This window comes from Eumetopias jubatus, unplaced genomic scaffold, assembly GCF_037043125.1.
Source record: "Eumetopias jubatus isolate StellerSeaLion01/CBP00866 unplaced genomic scaffold, mEumJub1_p1.0 scaffold_2, whole genome shotgun sequence".
Classification (NCBI taxonomy): Eukaryota; Metazoa; Chordata; class Mammalia; order Carnivora; family Otariidae; genus Eumetopias; species Eumetopias jubatus.
Window position 1 is genome coordinate 25,807,996 of NW_028274808.1, and position 21,246 is coordinate 25,829,241.

At 40.9% G+C, this 21,246-nt stretch overlaps 1 protein-coding gene across 1 annotated transcript in view; it reads left to right on the forward strand.

Annotated features, from left to right (window-relative positions):
- Positions 1–4,050: 4,050 nt before the first annotated feature.
- The window catches only part of LONRF1 (LON peptidase N-terminal domain and ring finger 1), a 40,196-nt gene continuing 23,000 nt past the window's right edge, over positions 4,051–21,246 (forward strand). Inside the window, exons 1-3 of the mRNA XM_028094143.2 lie at positions 4,051–4,835; positions 17,043–17,161; positions 18,146–18,268. Of these exons, the coding sequence (XP_027949944.1) occupies positions 4,121–4,835; positions 17,043–17,161; positions 18,146–18,268 (957 nt within the window). The 5' untranslated portion in view covers positions 4,051–4,120. The remainder of the gene's footprint in view (positions 4,836–17,042; positions 17,162–18,145; positions 18,269–21,246) is intronic.

Below are 21,246 nucleotides of genomic sequence, written 5' to 3' on the forward strand. Positions count from 1 at the left end.
AATATATGAGATGATGATAAGTGCTAAATGCATGGGGGCAGGGTGCAGACAAGGAAGGAAGATAGAGAGTACCAGAGGAATCCATATGTGGTTAATTCTTAAAGCTTATTAAATAATATATGGGATTTATTTCTGTGTCTATTTCTTTCTAACAGCTTAATACTGGGAAATATATTCATTTTATCAATTTGACTACCAATAAAATAGAATATGGGTTACATACCTAGTATTTCTAGATTTTTTAGAGTATTGGAAAGAAGAATTAAGAATGGAACCCCATGGTAAGGGTAGTGCCCCCTGAGCACACCGACAGTGTTCCCCATGAAGATAACAGAATATTTTAATAATGAGTAGTAAACTGTACTTGCTTAGACAGTAGTCACTGCAGACAATTGGGTTTACATATCTATTTAGCATCACCTCTATTTAACCTACTCAGGTTGTCCTCATTAGGGCTTTTCACTTAGAACACCATTATAGCAATCATATACTGTATTTTTAGCATCTTATATAAACTTCCCTACAAATGCCCAAGTTATATAACCACCCCCCCCCCAGACTTTTCTCCAGCCTCTCACAGAATTACAGTAGGGGCGAGGAAGTGTGTGCAGTGGGAGATCCCTGGTCTGTGACTGGAAACGTTCACGTCCCAGAGATTGGTCTCCCCTCCCCTGGATGGGCCTGGGTGTGCATCAGCAAAGTGTACTTCCTGATACCCCCTTCTTCTATTCTCAGCCTTGCCTCTGCGAAAATGTAACAGGTGTCACGTTGCTGTGTTCCTGAGTTTGGAAGACTCTCTGCCTCCTCTCAGTTGTGTTCAAACAAACCCCTAGGGCTCAGCTCCAGAGGCAGAGGCACCTGAGAGATGGTTCCAGTTCCCTCATTTTACAGATGGCAAATGAGGCTCCAGGAGCTCCAGATGACTTCCTTCCAGATAGAGAGCACAAAAATGGGCAGCCCCAGGTCCCCAGATTGCCCCTCCAGTATGACTTCCGTTAAACTAGGAGTTTCTCACACACATAAAATAAGGGCTATGAGAGGTGGTCTCTGAATACCCTTTCATCTGTGCGTTATGTTGAGATATGCTATTCAGTGTGTACTGATTATATTGGACTTTAGAGTTTACTGTTTTCCATGCAGTGACTAGAATGTTACCAACTGCAATAAATCAGGAAGAGGACATAATTTTGCTTGGCTCTTTAAAGCTTAAATTCGGTCTTTCTTTTTTAATGGTAAGGATGTGAAGAAACAAATGGTAAATTCACCCACGGCAAAAAAAAAAAAAAAAAAGGCTCAAATACACATCTTCAGCTGACTTGTGTCCAGGAAAAGCACTATGTTACGTTGTTCTTAAATAGGAGTTTACCTAACTATATCAGGAAAAGTCTCCTTCTGGTGTGGCGGGGGGAGGGGGGGAGGAAGGGAATGATGGTGATAAGCATTTTCCAAATTAGGAAACAGATATGCTTTTCTTCTTACTCTCTTACATAACTGATCTATTTTAGAAGACAACACTAAAAAACTGAAATGAAATACAAATCTCATGATTTTACTACTTTACGCTCGCAGGAAAAGAGGGGAGAGCTTCACCCCAGGGCACTCCTTCCGGCCAGGGGGCTATTTCATGGGTTCCCTCTCCTCCTCTGCAGCCTGCCTGGTGAGCCAGAGACCCAAGTCCGAACTTTGGAAAATGAATGAAGAAAGGTACTAATTTTTCTCTCCTCTTAATTTAAAAGGCAGTCACATCAAAGTGCGTACATATCCTCTTTTGGTGGCAAGGAATGATGGAAGAGTGACCTGTCTACAGTCTGGGATTGTTTTGCCCCAGACTTCCTGTTTCAGAGGGAAATTGTGCAGCACACAAAGGCCAGAGAGGCGGTACAGTCTCTTACATAAATAAGTTACATAAATGAGAACCAGTTATGTAAATGTATAAACCAGCAAACATGAATTATAACCATTCACAAATGCCAAGGAGATCACGGCAAGATTCCTCCCACGGTCCCATTTTTTCCCCCTCTTACATTATTGTAATTATACCATTTTATTTCACACCAGAATCAGATGTGGTCATGTCACATTTATTAGGGAAAGAAACTCCCAAATGACAGATGATACTTCACACTATTTTCTGAACCATACATTTTACTTTGGGGGGGAGGGAATTCCATAATAAAACCTGATTCGAACTATATCTGAAAGAACTATAAGCAGATTTATCAATTTATACTTCATGTATAATCATGAACACGTGTATTATTTACCATTGTACATTTTTGTCAGCAGCTGTTAAGGACAGGAATGTATCACAAAAAGTCAATGTCCATCTACATATGGATATTTGTTTTACCACTTATTGTTTCAAGTCTCAAATGAGTATGTGGGCATCTGACTAAAGTCATTCTTATTAATATTGAGGGAAGGTAGTAATATGGGGGGGTGAGGATTAAATTCAAGGTTATGCTTATGAATTAATCCTAATATTCCCCACCTCAAAAGATTAGGAGTTGCTCCTTGTTTCTTAGCTACGGTTTGTTTCAGGTGTAATGGGAATGGTAAATGAACCAGTTTGCCAGGGCACCCCGTCGGAGTGGGAACTCAGTTTTTCCTCAGCAAGCTTTTTCCTTGTTCCTTTTGGGGCAATATATCTACATCTTTTCTGAAGTTACAAAATTTGTTCATTGTGTAGTAAAAACATATGTAACTCAAAGCAGTTTTGAGCCTAACTGCCTGTTCCATATAAAGAAGGATGTTAATTAAACGTTAGCCAATTTCAGGCATAGCATGCTCAGGTTAACATTCCATTTACCAACTTCATTTTGAAAATCTCCTGTAACATATTTCTAAGATCTAACATAGTAACCTAACAGTGAAATGAAAGAAGGGAGCAGAGCCTCTGTATATTATTAGCTGTGTGATTTGAGGCAGGTAACCTTCCCTCTCTGGGTCACTGTTTCTAACCATCTGAAAAAGAACTAAAAGTTCTATGTCACTTCCAGCATTAACAATCTAGTAGCCTATAATCAAATCTATATTTTCAGCTGAGAGCTTTAAACTCTGACATCAAGTTTAAAGGACATATAGTCCGTTATATAAAACCCAGATCTTTTTTTTTTTTCTTCTGTTGGCAATACTGCAGACCCTGCTTGGGTTGTAGGGTTACTGTGACATATGAAAACTATTCATCTTGGTGGTTTCTCTTTAAAAATGTCAAATATAGGCCTTAGCCAGCTGTGGAGCATTGAAAGAGATGTGAAGAGGACCGTCTGACACCTTGGGAACCTGTGGGCTTTCTTCCTGAATGTGGGGGTGAGTTTTAAACTGGAAAGGCGGCAGTAACTTGCCACCCTGGAAAACTGTTTTGCCCTCTGGAGGGAGTCTGCTCAGGAATGTGGGTGGGGTTATTTTGTTTCTAAAGTTGACCTAGCCTAGACTTGAGGAGTCACCAAGTCATCAGACTGACTTCGCGCATTCTTAGGTCCTCTGCCTCTACATGTCCGTCTGTAACTTGGGTGTAAAGAAAATGCAAACGTACACCTGACATCTACACGGGGAAGCTCCCACCCGCCAGGAACGGAGGGCGGGTCCCCACTCAGGACGCCGGGTATGTCGGGGGAGTGCAGGCGATCTCGGCTTTAGTCCCGGGAGACTAGCCGCCGGCAGAAAAACACCCACCAAGCAGGCATTAGGAGAGAAGGCTTGCCAGGTGAGGGTAGGCGTCCAGAAGAAAAGCGAGGAGGCTGGAGGCCTGGGCTCCTAGAGGCTTTGTTCAATTACTCGCCAGGCCCTTATTTCGGGAAAAGCCAATTAGATCCCCGCTGGGGGATCATCTGACCTCGGGTTCCTCCCCGGGAGGGGCTTCTGAAGGGGCGGGGCCAGGCGGTAGGCTCCTCCGGGACCCGGGGCGCAGGCCGTGCGGGGGAGTCCCGGGCGCTTCAGCGAAGCTCCGCCCCGCCCCGCGCCCGCCAGGCCCCGCCCCCGGGGCTTCCCGGGCGCGCGCCGCCCCGCTGTGTCCGCGCGCCACGCCCCCTAGCTCGCGGGCCGCGTGCGGAGCCGCGCGCCCCGGAGGCTCCGCGACCGTGGCGGCGGGCGGCGGCGGCGGAGCAGCCCTCCGCGGGCCATGTCTTCTCCGGACGTGGCGAGGAGCTCCCCAGGAGGGAGCCGGGAGATGGCCCCCACGCCGCGGAGCCGGGGCCGGTTCTGGGAAGTGGGCGGCGGCAGCGGCGACCGGCTGGAGCGCGCGGCGGCGGAGTCGGAGCGCTGGGAGCTGCTGCTTCACCGCGGCGAGCTGCTGGCACTGGGCGGCCACCTGAAGGGAGCGCTGGAGGCGTACGCGGCGGCGCTGCGCCGCGGGGCCCCGGTCAGGCCCGAGTGCCTCGGCACCCTGGTGGACTGCCTGGTGCTCAACTACCGGCTCCGCCACGGGCTGGGCTGGAGCGCGACCCTGGCAGCGGGCGCGGACCCCGGTGCGGGCGGGCTGCTCAGCTGCCTGGGCTGCCGGGGCTTCCTGAGCGAGCCGGTGACCGTGCCCTGTGGCCACAGCTACTGCCGTCGCTGCCTGCGGAGAGAGCTCCGTGCCCGCTGCCGCCTCTGCCGGGACCGGCTGCCGCCCGCCGCCGCCACTGATGCTGAGGGCACCACTCCGCGGCCGCCGCCTCTGGCCGCCGCCATCGCCGCCTCGGGCTTCAGAACCAGCGTCGTCCTCAACCACCTGGCCGAGAAGTGGTTCCCGGGCCAGCGGGAGCGAGCCCGCGCGGCCGGCCGGCTCGGGGAACTGCTGCACCAGGGGCGCTACCGGGAGGCCCTGGCCGCCGCCTGCGAGGCGCTGCGAGCAGGTGACCGCGCGGGGATGCGGCGTGGGCCCGGGCGACCCCACCCTCCTTTTCCCGACGGGCCGGCTACCCGGAGCTCGTCTGCGCCCCAGGGGGCCTTTTCTGCCTCGCCGAGGCCGCCTCACTCCCGCTTGTAGGGTTTCGGGGTCCTGAAGGGTGTGGGAGGGGGCGGCGCCCCGGGGTGCTTCGGTCACAATGGGGATCGCCTTCGGAGCCGACTGTGACGCGGCGCGGGGAGGGGCGCACAGGCTCGGGGTTCCCTCAGCCGCGGCCTTGCGGTCAGGAGGAAGCGTCCCGAGCGGAGCGGGTGGTCGGGGCCAGGCCGCCGGAGCGCGGGATGGGGTGGAAGTTGGGCGAGCCGGAGCGGCCGCTCGCTTCCTGCCGCGCTCTTTCCTGTAATTGGCCGGCCAGGCCGGGCCGGGCCGAGTCCGCCGCGGGCCAGCGACAGCAGGGGTGGGGAGAGGATCTCTCCAACCGAGGCTAGGCGTGCAACGTTTACCGTCGTACCCCACAAAAGTCACTGGGGCAATTGGAAGCCGCGGGAGGGCAGAATTGCATAAGCTGGGTGGGGGGGGGGTTGTGTAACGGGTGACGTCCGGTGGGCGTGGCGGGAGCTCCGCGCCCGCACCCAGCTCCGGGAGGCCCCGCCGGCCCCTGGGCTTGGGGCGGGTGTCGGAGCTGCCAGGGGGTGTCCAGGCTTACCTGAAAATGTGTGCAGCACTGGTTCCTCTTGATGGTTTACCAATTCTCAGACCATACTTATTTCGTAAACACACGTGTGCTTACTTTTCGAATACCCCTAGTTCACGGGCGAGATGAAGAGGTAGTCTCAGATGAGTTCTTTAACACGTTTGTTTGCCTTTCCATTCTTGATCAGGCTGTGGGAAGAGCCTTTTAGATCTTTTGTCTGTTTCTTCAGAAGCAGCTTCGACTTCCTAGCCTAGGTTAGCACTCTTAAGGTGGTTTTAGGGGACACAGCCAGACTTATCTAGGGAGAATGAAGAGTTCTTTAAATCGGTGGTTCCCCCACCCGGGGGGGATTTTACCCCCGGAGGACATTATCTAGAGCAGTATCTGGTAATCCCTGGAGATTTTTTTGGTTGCCACCCCTTGTGAGAGTAGTGCCGGTACATCTCATGGGTAGAGGCTAGGGATGCTGCTGAACATCGGAGAGTGCGCCGGACAGCCTCCCACACAGTTATCAGGCCCAAAATGTCAATAGTGTCATTGTTAAATCTTGTGTTAAATAAAGCATATTTCAAGATTGGTGTCTTTATTGGCATGAAATAATGCCGGCGGAAATAATCGCGGAGAGAGACATCTAAAATATAAACCGATATTAGGTATTAGGTAAATTTATAAACTGTAACTGAAACTCTGTTTTTGTGGGGCTTTTATCCTAAGTGCTTAGTCATTTTGAACTAGTGATAGTATATTATTTAATACCTTTAGAGTTCAAAACATAAACTTAGCATATTTTCATATCTTTCAGTATCTTTATGGGAAGTGTAGGCAGTTATAAAATGGAGTAGAATGGTAGACCCCGAACAAAAGAGATCTAGTTGGAATACAAAATTCTGATACAGACAGCTCCGCCTTTCTGGGTAAATAAAGTTTGAGTGAGGAAGTGCAGACCATTTAGGCCATGGTCCTCATTTTAAAAACGAAGCAGAAGCTAGGGCAGTGACATGACTTGCCTACAGTCACACAGGTAGCTGGTTGTACAGGCAACATTACGTTCTCCATTTCTCCTAAATGTTGCACTGGGGTTGGTCCTGGCTTTATAGCTCATCCATTGAAAATGTTGATAAATTTCCAGGGAAGTTTTCTTTGTTGCTAGTATTAAATAAAGGCTGAAACTTATTGATAGCACTATGCAGTATTAAATAGTGCACTCCATAAGAATTAAATTAGGCACTTAATAAGAATTCAGGTCTTAATCCACAGAACAGTGAGCACATTTACTAATTTAAGGTCTGGCTTAATGTTCTATAACCAGTAATCTTTTAATTAAGGAAGATTTGGGGCCTTGGATTGAGGATATTATTTTTAACAGAAAAAAACCTGTATCTACTCTCCTTTTTTAAAGACAGTCTGCATGGTCAGCACATGGGAATTTTGCCTATTCAGCTATTTAAATCTTACTTTTGTGGAACTAGAACTCAAGTCTTCTTTCACCTCATGAGCCTGTTTTTCCCTCTTCTGAGGTCTTTCAAAAATCATTAATTCCATCCTCAAAAATGTGTCTGCATGTTAGTAACAAGGATAACTCTTTTCATCCCATAAATTTTTAGTGCAACATAGGGAAAAAAAATCTTAGAGTTAACAAATTGTAGTTGGTAAAGTACAGATATGAAGTGTTCTAACAATTTTTGGGATAAATAAAAACGTTTAGTAGAGTTAAAAATCTGTAGTTAGGTTTTAACTTTTTCAGAGTCAGCTACTTAACTAGATAGGCATTTGAAATGTGTTTAAAATTGTACAGTTGGAGTTACTAATGATACTTTTCATTGTTGATAATGAAAAAAGACCACTACAATTTCTTTGTAGAATTCTTATGAAAAACTAAACACTATTAACTAGAAAAAGATAATCTAGTCTGCAGTTAGCCCACACCCATCCAAATTCATTCCTGTTGACAAGAAAGGAAACCTTGAAAACCTTTTCCAAAATCAGAAGTTTCCCACTGAGATTACATAAGTTTCTGTCGAATTGAAATATATTTAGATAACATTTAGTCTATTGATCTTTTGGTATTAACTCAGATGTTTCATAACTTTCTGTCCCTTTAGTTCAGGGCTATTATGTAAAAGTCTTTTCTGTGTTGGATCTTTATACTTAAGAGCCTGTTGAAATGATCCCACTTTGCTATGCTATTTTCCTTTTATTTTTAATGAACACTGACTTGCCTCCTCCCCATATACACCCCTCCCTGCCAAAAGAAGACAAAAGAACATTGTACTTTACAGTTTGAACTGGTTTAAAAAAAAATAAAGGTCATAAGGGGGAGAACAGTTTATTTAAAATACTTGTAAATTTTTGTCTTTAGTGTTAATCATATAGTTCTTGCCTATTATCAAGCATTTAAAAAAAATGTTTGTATATCCTTTGATCTTCACAAAGAATCCTGTGGAGTACCCTTACCTGGGAAGGAAATTGAGGCGGCTGGCAGTGGAGGGGCCATGTGGCCTAGTGGTTAAAGCTGTGCTGGCAGCTCTTGGCCCGGGCTTGAGTCCCAGCATGGCCCTCCACTTACTCTCTGACCTTGGGCCTGTTGTCTAACCTTTTTGTTTTGGTTTCCCTATTTGAAAAGTGAGAATAGTACCTCGTAGATAGATAACAGTAGTAACAACTACCTAGGGCTGTTAGGAGAATTGAGATGTAAAATGCTTTGAATAGCACCTGACAGAATAAGTGCCTAATAAATGTTAATTAAAAAAATTTTAGGGGCGCCTGTCTGGCTCAGTCGGTTGAGCATCTGCCTTCTGCTCAGGTCATGAGCTCAGGGTCCAGGGATCCAGCCCCGAATTGGGGAATTGGGAGTCTGCTTCTCCCTCTGCCCTTCTCCCTCCCCCTGCTCATGCGCTCTCTCGGGCTCTTGCTCTCTCTCAGGTAAAGTCTTTAAAAATATATTTTTTAAATGTAAAAGTTGTGCTACAACTAGAAGATGATTTAGCTGAAATTTAAATTTTATGATGTCAGGTCCTATCTTTTTCTCTCTCCCACATTAATATTACCAGAGGGAGGGTTAAATCCTGATTCTAGCCTATATATGTGAATTAGTAGTAACATTTTAGCATCCATCAATAAAATACAGATCCTGAAAGTCTTTAGTTATAAAAAGATGAGTCAAATTATAGGTAAATACTGAATACACTTGAGGAAAATGTAAAGGTGTTTAATATCTTAACTAGGTTAATGTGAAGAGATTTAAATTTCATCAGTACATTTCATATGGCCTAACTTAATCTGTAAAACACTTGAAACAGTTAACATTGACACTTAATATGGTGTTTAATAGTTCACAAAATATTTTCCTTTCCGTTATCTTAACTGATCCTTACAAAAGATCATGTGAGGTAGGAGAGCAACTTTAGCATTCCTAACTCACAGATTGAAGAAGAGAGCTCCAAGAATTTTAAGTGCCTTTCTTAAGGCAAGTAAGTAACGAAGTTAGAACTGAAAGCAGAAGCACCAGATATGTGGATATTGCTTCTAAGACTCAAATTGATTTTAAAAATTAGCATATAAATCATAAATCTCATGTATTCTTAGCAGGTATTTACTGAGTTCTTACTACATACATGGCATGTTTTAGGTGCTGGAAATATAGAAGTGGACAAAATAAAGACCCTGTCCTTATAGAGTTTGTATTTTTTTATTTCTTTTAAAATTGCAGCAAATTGGGGGTGCCTGGGTGGCTCAGTCGTTAAGCGTCTGCCTTTGGCTCAAGTCATGATCCCAGGGTCCTGGGATCGAGCCCCACATCGGGCTCTCTGCTCGGTGAGAAGCCTGCTTCTTCCTCTCCCACTCCCCCTGCTTGTGTTCCCCTCACTCGCTATGTCTCTCTCTGTCAAATAAATAAATAAAATCTTTAAAAAAATAAAAACAAATAAAATCGCAGCAAATTGGCATTTGTTGAAAAGAAAAGGGGCTTATTGCTTAACTGACCTCTAACAAACTGAGCCTGTACGCAGTAAATGTCTGATTCACCTTTTCTTTAATTCAGAAGTCATTTTAAGGATTTTTGCAATGCTTCAGGGTCACTACAAAGATTAGTTACAATGGCATATTCTTATTGATATAGAAGATGGGAAAATGGGTTATGTAAATATTAAGTGCTCTGTTTTAAATAATTTCCATGTTTTTTTTTAATCTGTTATCTTAGATTTCTAGTTATTTATATATTAACCTTTGGTGTATTCAGAATTGGTTTTTCTATTTAGTGGAATATTTCTAAGAGGCTTAGATACATTCAAGTGAAAATTTAAATGAATTTATATAGTATTCTATGCCTTGCATTGTAAAGATATTTTTCAAAATTGTTACAATGTTTAACTGTAGAAGGTGAATGACAGACTCTAAAATGCAAGACAGAAGCTTCTGTTCAAATTCCCACCCCACCCCTTGTAGGATGCGATCAGTCTTTTTTTTTTTTTTTTTCCTTTCCCCTCCTTTTATCCAATCTGCACTACCAATCCCTAAAGATGTTTCTCACCTGGCAACAGTTTATTTGGGTAAAAGAAAAGAAAATACTCTTTCTAATACCTTGTATCGAGAGCTAATCTCATTGCTATTCAGCTTATTTTGAAATATTTTGTAATATTAACAATACCTATTATTTATTGAGCATTTGTGTGCCAGGCATTGTGTTAGCTGTCAACACACATTGTATAGGGGGGGATACTGAGATGTGGAGAGTAAGGTAAACTGTCCAAACTGGGATATAAACCCAGGTGTTCTAAATCCAATGGTTATTATAAGTATGCCAAACTACTATTCCTGGACTTTATTAATCAATCACTAATAACTTGTCAATGGGCAGCTTTTAATTTAACGATTTAGAGAGAGAGACAGAGAGCATGAGGTGGGGGGAAGGGGCAGACACAGAGGGAGAGGGCGAGAGAGAATCCCAAGCAGACTACTCGCTGAGCACAGAGCCCGGGGGCTTGATTGCAGGACCCCGAGATCATGATCCAAAATCAAGGGAGTCGGCTGCTTAACCCACTGAGCCACCCAGGCGGCTTTTGGTTTAACTATGATAACCAAGCCCTACCATACTGAACTTGAAAAAGTAATAGAAGCAAAGAAATTTGGCATTTTGGTTAGCCACTGAAATTGTTGAAATAGGTCAACATATAAATCTAAGAAAAAGACAGAAGAACGAGTAAAAGATTATGAACATGGAAGGTTTATTCTTATGCATAAACAATCTAGCCAATAGATGTATAGTTTTAAAGGTTAGACTTACTGAAGAAAAATACATTAAAACAATGACTTTTTTGTATTTTTCTAGTACAAAAATACACAGCTTGTGGGAGTGTACAATAAGTTTTTTTAATTTTATTATGTTAATCACCATACATTACATCATTAGTATTTTTTTTCTGATGTAGTGTTCCATGATTCATTGTTTGCATATAACACCCAGTGCTCCATGCAGAACGTGCCCTCTTTAATACCCATCACCAGGCTAACCCATCCTCCCACCGCCCTCCCCTCTAGAACCCTCAGTTTGTTTTTCAGAGTCCATAGTCTCTCATGGTTCATCTCCCCCTCCAATTCCCCCCCCCTCCATTCTTCCCCTCCTGCTATCTTCTTTTTTTTTTTAATATATAATGTATTATTTGCTTCAGAGGTACAGATCTGTGATTCAACAGTCTTGCACACTTCACAGCGCTCACCATAGCACATACCCTCCCCCATGTCTATCACCCAGCCACCCCATCCCTCCCAACCCCCACCACTCCAGCAACCCTCAGTTTGTTTCCTGAGATTAAGAATTCCTCATATCAGTGAGGTCATATGATACATGTCTTTCTCTGACTGACTTATTTCGCTCAACATAATACCCTCCAGTTCCATCCACATCGTTGCAAATGGCAAGATTTCATTCCTTTTGATGGCTGCATAATATTCCATTATATATATATACACCACATCTTTATCCGTTCATCTGTCGATGGATATCTTGGCTCTTTCCATAGTTTGGCTGTTGTGGACATTGCTGCTATAAATATCAGGGTGCACTTAGCCCTTCAGCCCCCTACATTTGTATCTTTGGGGTAAATACCCAGTAGTGCAAATGCTGGGTCATATGGTAGCTCTATTTTCAACTTTTTGAGGAACCTCTGTACTCTTTTCCAGAGTGGCTACACCAGCTTACATTCCCACCAGCAGTGTAGGAGGGTTCCCCTTTCTCCACATCCCCGCCAATATCTGTTGTTTCCTGACTTATTAACATTAATTTTAGCCATTCTGACTGGTGTGAGGTGGTATCTCATTGAGGTTTTGATTTGGATTTCCCTGATGCCGAGCGATGTTGAGCACTTTTTCATGTGTCTGTTGGCCATTTGGATGTCTTCTTTGGAAAAATGTCTGTTCGTGTCTTCTGCCCATTTCTTGATTGGATTATTTGTTCTTTGGGTGTTGAGTTTAATAAGTTCTTTATAGATTTTGGATACTAGCCCTTCATCTGATATGTCATTTGCAATATCTTCTCCCATTCTGTCGGTTCTCTTTTGGTTTTGTTGACTGTTTCTTTTGCTGTGTACAATAAGTTTTTATAAAAGGAGGGCTAGTAGAATGTATTGAAACTGTATATATATATGTATGTATAATTTTCTACACAATTTTCTACACAGCCATTCAACTTCATAGACAGTGACTAAGGAAATAAACAGATACGTAAAGGCATACAGAGAGATGTTCATTGTACCTTTTTTTTTTAAGATTTATTTATTTTAGAGAGCACACAAATGGGGGAGGGGCAGAGTGAGAGAATTTCAAGCACACTCCCCGCTGAGTGTGGAGCCCAAGCCTGGGCTCCATCCCGGACCCTGAGATTATGACCTGAGCGGAAATTAAGAGTCTCACAATCAACCAACTGAGCCACCCAGGGGTCCCTGTACTACTTTTTATATTAGCAAACATTGGAAGTACAAACTGCTGAGTAGTGTATTTTTAAATAGATTGTGAATATGGTAGGATATTTTGCAACCATTAAAAACCATGTGGATTTAATTACATTGACTAAAAAGAAGTTTATAAACTGTCTATAGGTAGAATTCATAAAACTATAAAATTAAAAATGTAATCTACACCGTAGGAAAAATGTGTAGGTTATATGCCAACACTGGTTATTTCTTTATGGTGGGTAAAAGATGTTTCTTAATATTGTAGGTTTTTCAAATTTTATAAGTAAACATTTATAATCTGAAAAAAAGTTTTTTGAAGATGAACTAAGGAAACAACCTTAGGATTGGAACAAAGATGAGTAATTGGGATTCTGGAGAACTCTCCTCAGCCCATGAAATGCCTTGGCAGCTTAAGACCTGGTTTCCTCAAGATGTGAAGCAGAATTTTATCTCAGTTTTTTTTTATTTGCCTGACAACTGGCAATATTACTGGGTCTAAGAGAAGAGAAAATGGGAGCATGAATTGAGCATAAGGGGACAGATTTTAATGAATTTCCCCTTGCTCACCAAACATTTAGCAAAGCCAGGATTTGAGGACACAAAGACAGGAAATAATGGAAGGAGCTCAAAAACAGAATTTAGACTGAAGGCAGTGCACATCCAGGGAAGAAACACAATCATAATAGCCAACATTTATAATGTACCAAGCCCTGTTCTGAGCAGTTTGCATATATTAACTTACTCTTGAGTAATCCTGTGAGGTAAATACTGTTATTTGCAGAGGTGAACAGCAAGGACTCTGGAGCCGGACCACCCGAGGGAGAATCTTAAATCCATCACTTCCTAGCTTTTGGATCTTGGGCAAGTTACTTAAACTCTCTGTGCTCAGCCTCCTTATCTGGGAAGCTGTGGACAGTGCTAGACCCAGGTAGGATTGTTCTGAAGGTTGCAAATCATAGTAAGTGGTGTTTCTTAAATAAAAATAAATTTTAGGAAACATCCTCAGTTTTGTAGCTGAAGAAACAGGTACAGAGGTGTTTGGCCATTTGGCCCCAGGCACAGTAAAAGTAAGTGGAGGTGCCAGAAGTTGAACCCAGGCAGTGTGACCTCAGAGTTCCTGCTCTTGATCCTTAATGATGTGCCAAGTGAGGGTAGTCTCAGAAGAAAGCATCTTGAGAAGAGATTGGTGAGCTGAGTCCTGTTGGATGAGAAATAGTTCCCCAGACCAAGGGGAGGTGGGGTATTGAAGTAGAGCTCTGACGAGGAGGGAGTTCTGTGAGCAAAGGAATGAGGCATGAAATAGAATGGCAGACGAGGGGCGGGGTGAGGTTAGGTATTACTGGAGCCTAAAGTGGGAGGTTGATAATGATAGGAAGTGAGGCTGGAGAGAGGGTCAAGAGCCAGGTGTGTAGGAATTTGTTGTGCTCAAATACCTATCAGGTCTTCTGGATGGTGAGGGTATAGGCAGGGTAAGACTGGAGGCGGGGAGAGCAGTAAGCAAGCTATTGAAAAAATCTTAGAAATTTGGATCTGGACTCTTAACTAAAGTTGTTAGCAGTTAAGATTGGAAAAGAGCAGGGACAGATTTGAGAAATAAAGGAAGTAAAATTGACAAAGTTGGAGATTTGATTTGGGAAGTCAGGGGTGTTACTAGTAGAGAATACAGTAAAAAGACTTTTTTTTTTTTTTAAGATTTTATTCATTTGACAGAGTATAAGCAGGGGGAGGGGCAGAGGGAGAGGGAGAAGCGGCCCAGGATCCTGGGATCATGACCTGAGCCAAAGGCAGACACTTAACCTACTGAGCCACCCAGGCGTCCCAAGACTTTTTTTTAATGGAAATGTACTGAGTTTGAGGAAATTATAGCAGGCAGTTATAAATTTGGTGAATCTGAAGGCAGGTTGAAAAGCTCAGAACTGAAGATAAAGATCTGGGGGTTAAATCATGCTTTTAGTAAAATTAGCCCAAACCACATCTTTGTATTTCTTCACTTTTTCAACAAATTGGGTCTGTAATGTGCCAGGCACTAGGGTACCCGCAGTAATGACCTGATAGCATGCTTAGTGAGGTGACTTGTTCACTCCAGGGTCCTCAAGGCCACGTAGAGAACATACTGGAAACATTTGTTGACTCTTTCAAACTTGAGTTACTAACATAGCTGCGCTGATAGTTGTTTTTTGGGTTTTGTTTTTTTGGGGGTAGAGGGGTGGTTTACAATTGCCTTTTGCAGAAGTTTACATGGAGGGCAGACACTGTATGCCTTGACGATTCAAGGGTCTCTAGTGCATTTGGCTCTTTTTTAGAATTAAGGGTTTAAAATAAGTGGGTGGGGTGACCCTAATCTCTTAAGAAGCTTTAGGAATTTTCAACTCACTTGAAGAGGTTTTCTTTTCCCCCTTATAAAGTCATTTCCATTAACATTTGAAGTTCTTAATAAAAATATTACCTATGAAAAATTGGGGAGCAAGACTTTTAAAATCTAGCCCTCTTGTAATTTTATGTGTACCTTTTCTCTTCTAATATATACTAACTTCTTAGGCCCGCCTCTAGGGAATCTCAAGAGCCTGAGTGTTTTTGTGTTGAGAGGAGAGGGGAAACTTTTTTCACTTTGGTCAGAGTGGAGAAGTGTGATACATCAATGACATTGGTGTTCTCGTATACTTGCTTCAGTGCTAACCCAAAGAACCTCTAATGAGTAGTGAAAGCATTGATAAAAGGATTTGATATTCAAAAGTTTTGAATGTGCAAGGCATCAAGTGTGGTGCAATGGGAACCTGCTGTAAAAGAAAAAATTTGAAATGAAAAAAAGCCCCTAAGGGAACCAAGAATGGAAAGGGCTGCTTGCTGAAACGGTGAACTCCCTCCCTCTGAGATGCAAAGAAGGGGGGCTCAAGGATGCTGTTGGAAGCACCCCAGCTCTGGGTGAGCAGTCCTTAATTTGTCAGTGTTTTTTTTGATGGTTTTGCATTGACTACTCATTCTTGGACTACTTTGGCACGCACTGCTCTCAATTTTCTGAACTCCAGTTGTTTTTGTCAAATCAAGATTACACGATCCAATTTCACAATAAAATAAAATTTTCTAATTGGATTGTCCTCAAAGACAGGGATAAAATAAAATCTTTTGAACACCTATAGGGTCAAGTTTTGTGTCAGGACTCTTCATTCTTGATTGATGAATCATATTGAGCTTTCAGTTTCCATGTGTTTTTATTCAGAGATAATGGTTTCCAACTATATTACTTTAAGAAACAAAAGACAAAATATTCTAGATGTGTCTTTTTTATTTAGGAAGCATGAAATATTTTCTTGAAATATTTCATTCTTCTTTTGAACATTTTCATTGGTATAAATTCGAAGGAACAATATAGTTCCAATTCTTAATAAGCATCAGCTGAAAAAGGCCAGTCTCGTTGTTGAGAGTTATCTGTAGGAAAGCTATCATTTAAAAAGTAGTAAACCAGGGAGCTATTGAGGAGTTTTATTATAGTTGTTTTTTTTTTAATGAGGCATTATGGGTCTTTATACCCTTTTCACAATGAATGCTTTATTTCATAAGTACATATTTTTGAAGGCTTCAAAGATGAATAGCTTTAAAAGAAGAGTCAGATTACTTTTGTCTGTAGATGTGCTGAAAATTAGTTTTTGGCTTAGACTTCTGATTTAGAATCTACGTACCTGGAACAATTGATGGTAGTATCACAGGTGATACCAGCTAACTGAAATTCTGAATGCCATTGGATACTAATTTGGTTTCTCAAGTGCAGATGTAGAGGATGGTAGTGAAATTATCAACAAAGTTTTTTCTCAGAAACATTCGAAATTAAATCTGTTTGGGGATGATCCAGTACCATTTGTGCTAATGGCAGGAATTAAAATTTTGACCTCTTAAATTGTCAACCCATTTCCTCCAGAATCAGGACCCTTGTATACCCTCCTAAGTTTGAGCCTTGGTCAGTCTTTGTTAGTGTGGAAATTCAGTGTGCACTAGTTGCACGTATGGTTGTTTATAAGTGAGGATTTAGAAATTAAGGTATACAAAATTAAGATTTACCATAAAGATGCAAATCTTCTAAACATCTAAGACCTGCTTTTCAAATCTGTATAGAATGCCCTCCCTATTTTAAGAAAACACTTTTCTTAGAGGTGATTATTCATATTATAAAATATGTCCAGTACTTAGAAACCATCATTTCCTATGCTAAAATTATCCACATATAGTCTTACAATAAAACTTCTAGATAAGGACGCCTGGGTGGCTCAGTTGGTTAAGCGTCTGCCTTTGGCTCAGGTCATGATCCCAGGGTCCTGGAATCGAGGTCCACATCAGGCTCCTTGCTCAGCCTCTGTCTCTCTCTCTCTGCCTGCCTCTGTCTCTCTCTCTCTGATAAATAAATAAAATCTTTAAAAAAAAAAACTTCTAGATAAAATTCAACATGTAAGTGGGTTGCACCTACACTCTACTTTGGTGGTTATTAGCCAGAATCACGAAGTCAGTTCCTAATCTAGTATGTATTTTGTGGATTGGACAATAATATTTTAAAAAATAAACCTTTATAAAATATTTGTTTCAGAGCCCAGTGATGTGACTCTAAAAATTTACCGAGCGGAATCATATGCTGGTCTCCAGGAGTTTAAAGCAGCCATAGAAGATTTAAATGCAGTTCTCTTTCAACTGCCAAATTGGCCGGAGGTAAAGTTACTGTTTTACATTTACCTACATTTAAAAATTTCACCTGTAGGGGACATGCATTTCAGTTATGGTTATAAGTTTTAACAAAATAGATTTCTTGACTCTTTAAATAAAATATATAGAGTTCTAGAAATCTAGGGTTAGTATTTTGAGTGGATGGCTATCTAATAATTTTTAAATCATAAGAAGCCTTTGTTTCCTAACTAAAGAACAACCTGAATTTAAGGCACAGAGGAAAAAAAAAAAATAAGAGACTTGAGTATGCAAAATTTCCTCAAAGAGATGAAACTGGTCCCACTGGATCCAAACTGAAAATTGTTGGAGGAGGTATACTGAGGGAAAGAGAGGAGGTCCTTCAGAAGTTGGAAAATGGGGACCAGATGAGGCAGTGATTTAATACAGTAAATGGGGACAAGGGAGGTTGCCTTGCCCATGCGCTTTTAAAAAAGACTTGAGGCAAATATATGTAATCAGTTTACTAATTTTTTATCAAATTGCCAAGGCAAATCAGTTCATGTCCCGTATATGTTCTTTAAGCTCGAAGTTACTATTTTGTATGACTTTTTCCCCATTTGAAACCATGCCTTTGAGGACAATATAGTAAGCATGCTCTAAAAATTATAAATTAATATGAAAAACAATACCAAATCCCATGCTGGCTTGACTGGTTAGTACAAGGCAAATGTATATTAAGAATAAGATGGAAAACTATCTGTATGGACAGTTTTAAAACTGTTAAAAAAGAAAGAATCCTCTGGATTTATTACTCAAGTGATATAATTAGAAATATGGTTTTGAGTCATTTTTCCATAAGTGCTTCTCCAGGCAAGTGTGTAAATATACCTTTGAAATGCTTTAGGTTTCTCAGAGTCATTCAGAGTTTCAAAATGCACATTTCCAAGCAAACCATTTTTTTTCTTGATACTGATTTTTCTCAAAAATAATTCTATCAGTAAAAGTTGTGTATTTGTGCTTTCATTGAAGGTCTACTTCAGGAAAGGAAAAGTACTCCAGGATGCTGGTTTTTTAGGTGATGCCTTACAGCTGTTTCTTCAGTGCTTAGCCCTTGATGAGGATTTTGCGCCTGCAAAGCTAGAAGTAGAAAAGGTAATCGGTTTACTAGTTATAATCATTGAAGGCAGGTCTAAGACACAGGCCTTTTTAAAAATGCTAATTAGAAACTTGGGGTAAGAACATAAGGAGTCCAGTGAGTCAAATTTAGTAGCAGTTTGACAAGTGGGTTTTCGGGGTCATATACTTAGCGTAGAGTTTTTACCGAAAGCAAAAGATTTCATTTGCAGATATTTAAATGTGTTATTTTTGCTTAAATTTAGGTGTTTCCTACTAGTTTGTTTGGAGCCAAACTAATCATCCTTAATTGTTATCATGATATTCCTGCTCAGAAATTTTTTTTTTTTATTAAAGCAAAACTGGTATATAACATTATATAAGTTTCCACTTACAACATTATGAGAGATCACCACTAAAAGGCTATTTACCATCCGTCACCATACAGGTGCTGTCTTCCCCCATTTCACCCAACCCCCTTCCTCTTTGCTAACCACGAATCTGTGAGTTTTTGTTTTGTTCATTTCTTTTTTGTTTTTGTTTTAGATTCCACGTATGAATGAAATCATACCATGTTTATCTTTTTCCATCTGACTTATTTCACTTAGCATAATACCTTCCTGGTCCATTCATGTTGTCACAAATAGCAAGATAACTTTTTTTTTTTTTCTGGGCTAAGTGGTAGTCCATTGTGTATGTATACCATATCTTTATTCATTCAACCATAGATGGACATTTAGGTTGTTTCTATTTCTCAGCTATTGTAAATAATGCTGCACTGAACATAGGAATGCACACGTCTTTTCAAGAAATCAGTGTATTTGCATTCTGAAGATAAATACCCAGAAGTGGAATAGCTGCTCAGTATAGCTCTATTCTTAATTTGTTGAGGAATCTCCATACCGTTTTCCATAGTGGCTTTACCAAGAAGAGTACAGGGTCCACTTTTCTCCACATCCTCTCCAAGCCTTGTTATTTCTTGTCTTTTTGATAATAGCCATTCTAACCATTGTGAGATGATACCTCATTGTGTTTTAGATTTGTATTTCCCTGATTAGTGATGTTGAGCATCCTGTTATGTTACTGTTGGCCATCAGTATGTCTTCTTTGGAAAAAATGTCTATTCAGATCCTCTACCCATTTTTTAACTAGGTTTTTTGTTGTTGTTGAGTTGTAGGAGTTCTTTATATATCTTGGATATTAATCCCTTACCAGATACATGATTTGCAAAAGTCTCCCATTCAGTAGGTTGCCTTTTTGTTTTGATGATGATTTCTTTTGCTGTGCAGAAGCTTTTTAGTTTGATGCAATCCCATTTGTTTATTATGGCTCTTTTCCTTGCCTTTGGAGTCAGATTCACAAAAATACTGCTAAAACCCATATTGAGGAGCTTACCACCTATGTTTTCTTCTAGGAATTTTATGGTTTCAGGTCTTTTATTCAAGTCTTTAATCCATTTGAGTTAATTTCTGTGTATGGTGAAAGATACTAGTCTAGTTTCATTTTTTTGCATGTGGCTATCCAGCTTTCCCAGTACCATTTTTTGAAGAGACTTATTTCTCCATTGTATGTTCTTGGCTCCTTTGTTGTAAATTCATTGTCTATGTATGTGTCGGTTTAATTCTGGGTTCACAATTCTGGTTCATTGATGCATGTGTGCATTTTTATGCCATTATCATACTGTTTTGATTACTATAGCTTTGTTCTGTACTTTGAAATCAGCATTGTTCTCCTTTCTCAAGATTGCTTTGGGTATTTGGGATCTTTTGTGATTTTCTACAATTTCAGAATTATTTGGTCTAGTTCTATGGAAAAATACCATTGGGATTTTGATAGGGATTACATTGAATCTGTAGATTGCTTTGGGGAGTATGGACATTTTAACAATAGCAGTTCCTCCAATCTATGAGCATCCCTGGAATAAATCCCATTTGATCATCATGTATGAACTTTTGCTATATTTTTAAATTTGGTTTTCTAATAATTTGTTGAGGATTTTTGCATTAATGTTAGTCACTGATAATGGCCTGTACTTTTCTTTTTCTGTGGTTTCTTGTCGGCTTGCTGGCCTCAAAATTATTTTGGGAGTGTTCCTTTTTCAATTTTTTGGAAGAGTTGAGAAGGATAGGTATTAAATCTTTGAATGTTTGATAGAATTCACCAGTAAGCCATCTGGTCCTGGACTTTTGTTTGTTGGGAGGTTTTTGATTACTGATTCAATCTTCTCACTAGTAATTGACTATTCAAGTTTTCTGTTTCTTCATGATTCAGTCTTAGGACTGTGTGTTTCTATGAATTTATTTCTTCTAGGTTGTCCAGTTTGTTGGCATATAATCCTTTATATTTTGGTGGTGTCAATCATAACATTTCATTTCTGATTTTATCAGAGCCCTCTTTTCTTTTTTATTTGACAAGTTTTTTTTTTTTTACCTTTTTTTTATTCTAGTATAATTGACATACAGTGTTACATTAGTTTCACATGTACACTGTAGTAGTGATTCAACAGTTCTATACATTACTCGATGCTTACCGTTTTACATGTATTCTGAATCCCTTCATCTATTTCACCCATCCTCCCACTCACTTCCCCTCTGGCAGTAACCCATTCTCTATATATAAAGAGTCTGTTTTTGTTTCTTTTTTTCTTTGTTCATTTGTTTTGTTCTTTAAATTCCAGATATGAGTGAAATCGTATGGTATTTATCTTTCTGTGACTGACTTATTTCATTTAGCATTATATCCTCTAGATCCGTCCGTGTTGTTGCAAATGGCAAGATTTCATTCTTTTTTATGGCGGAGTAATATTCCATTGTGTATATATACCTCTTCTTTATCCATTCATATGTTGGTTCCATAGTTTGGCTATTGTGAATATTGCTGCAATAAACATAGCGTGCATATATCTTTTCGAATTAGTGTTTTTTTTTGTTTTCTTTGGGTAAATACCCAGTAGTGGAATTACTGGATCATACGGTATTTCTCTTTTTAGTTTTTTGAGGGAACTCCACAAAGTTCTT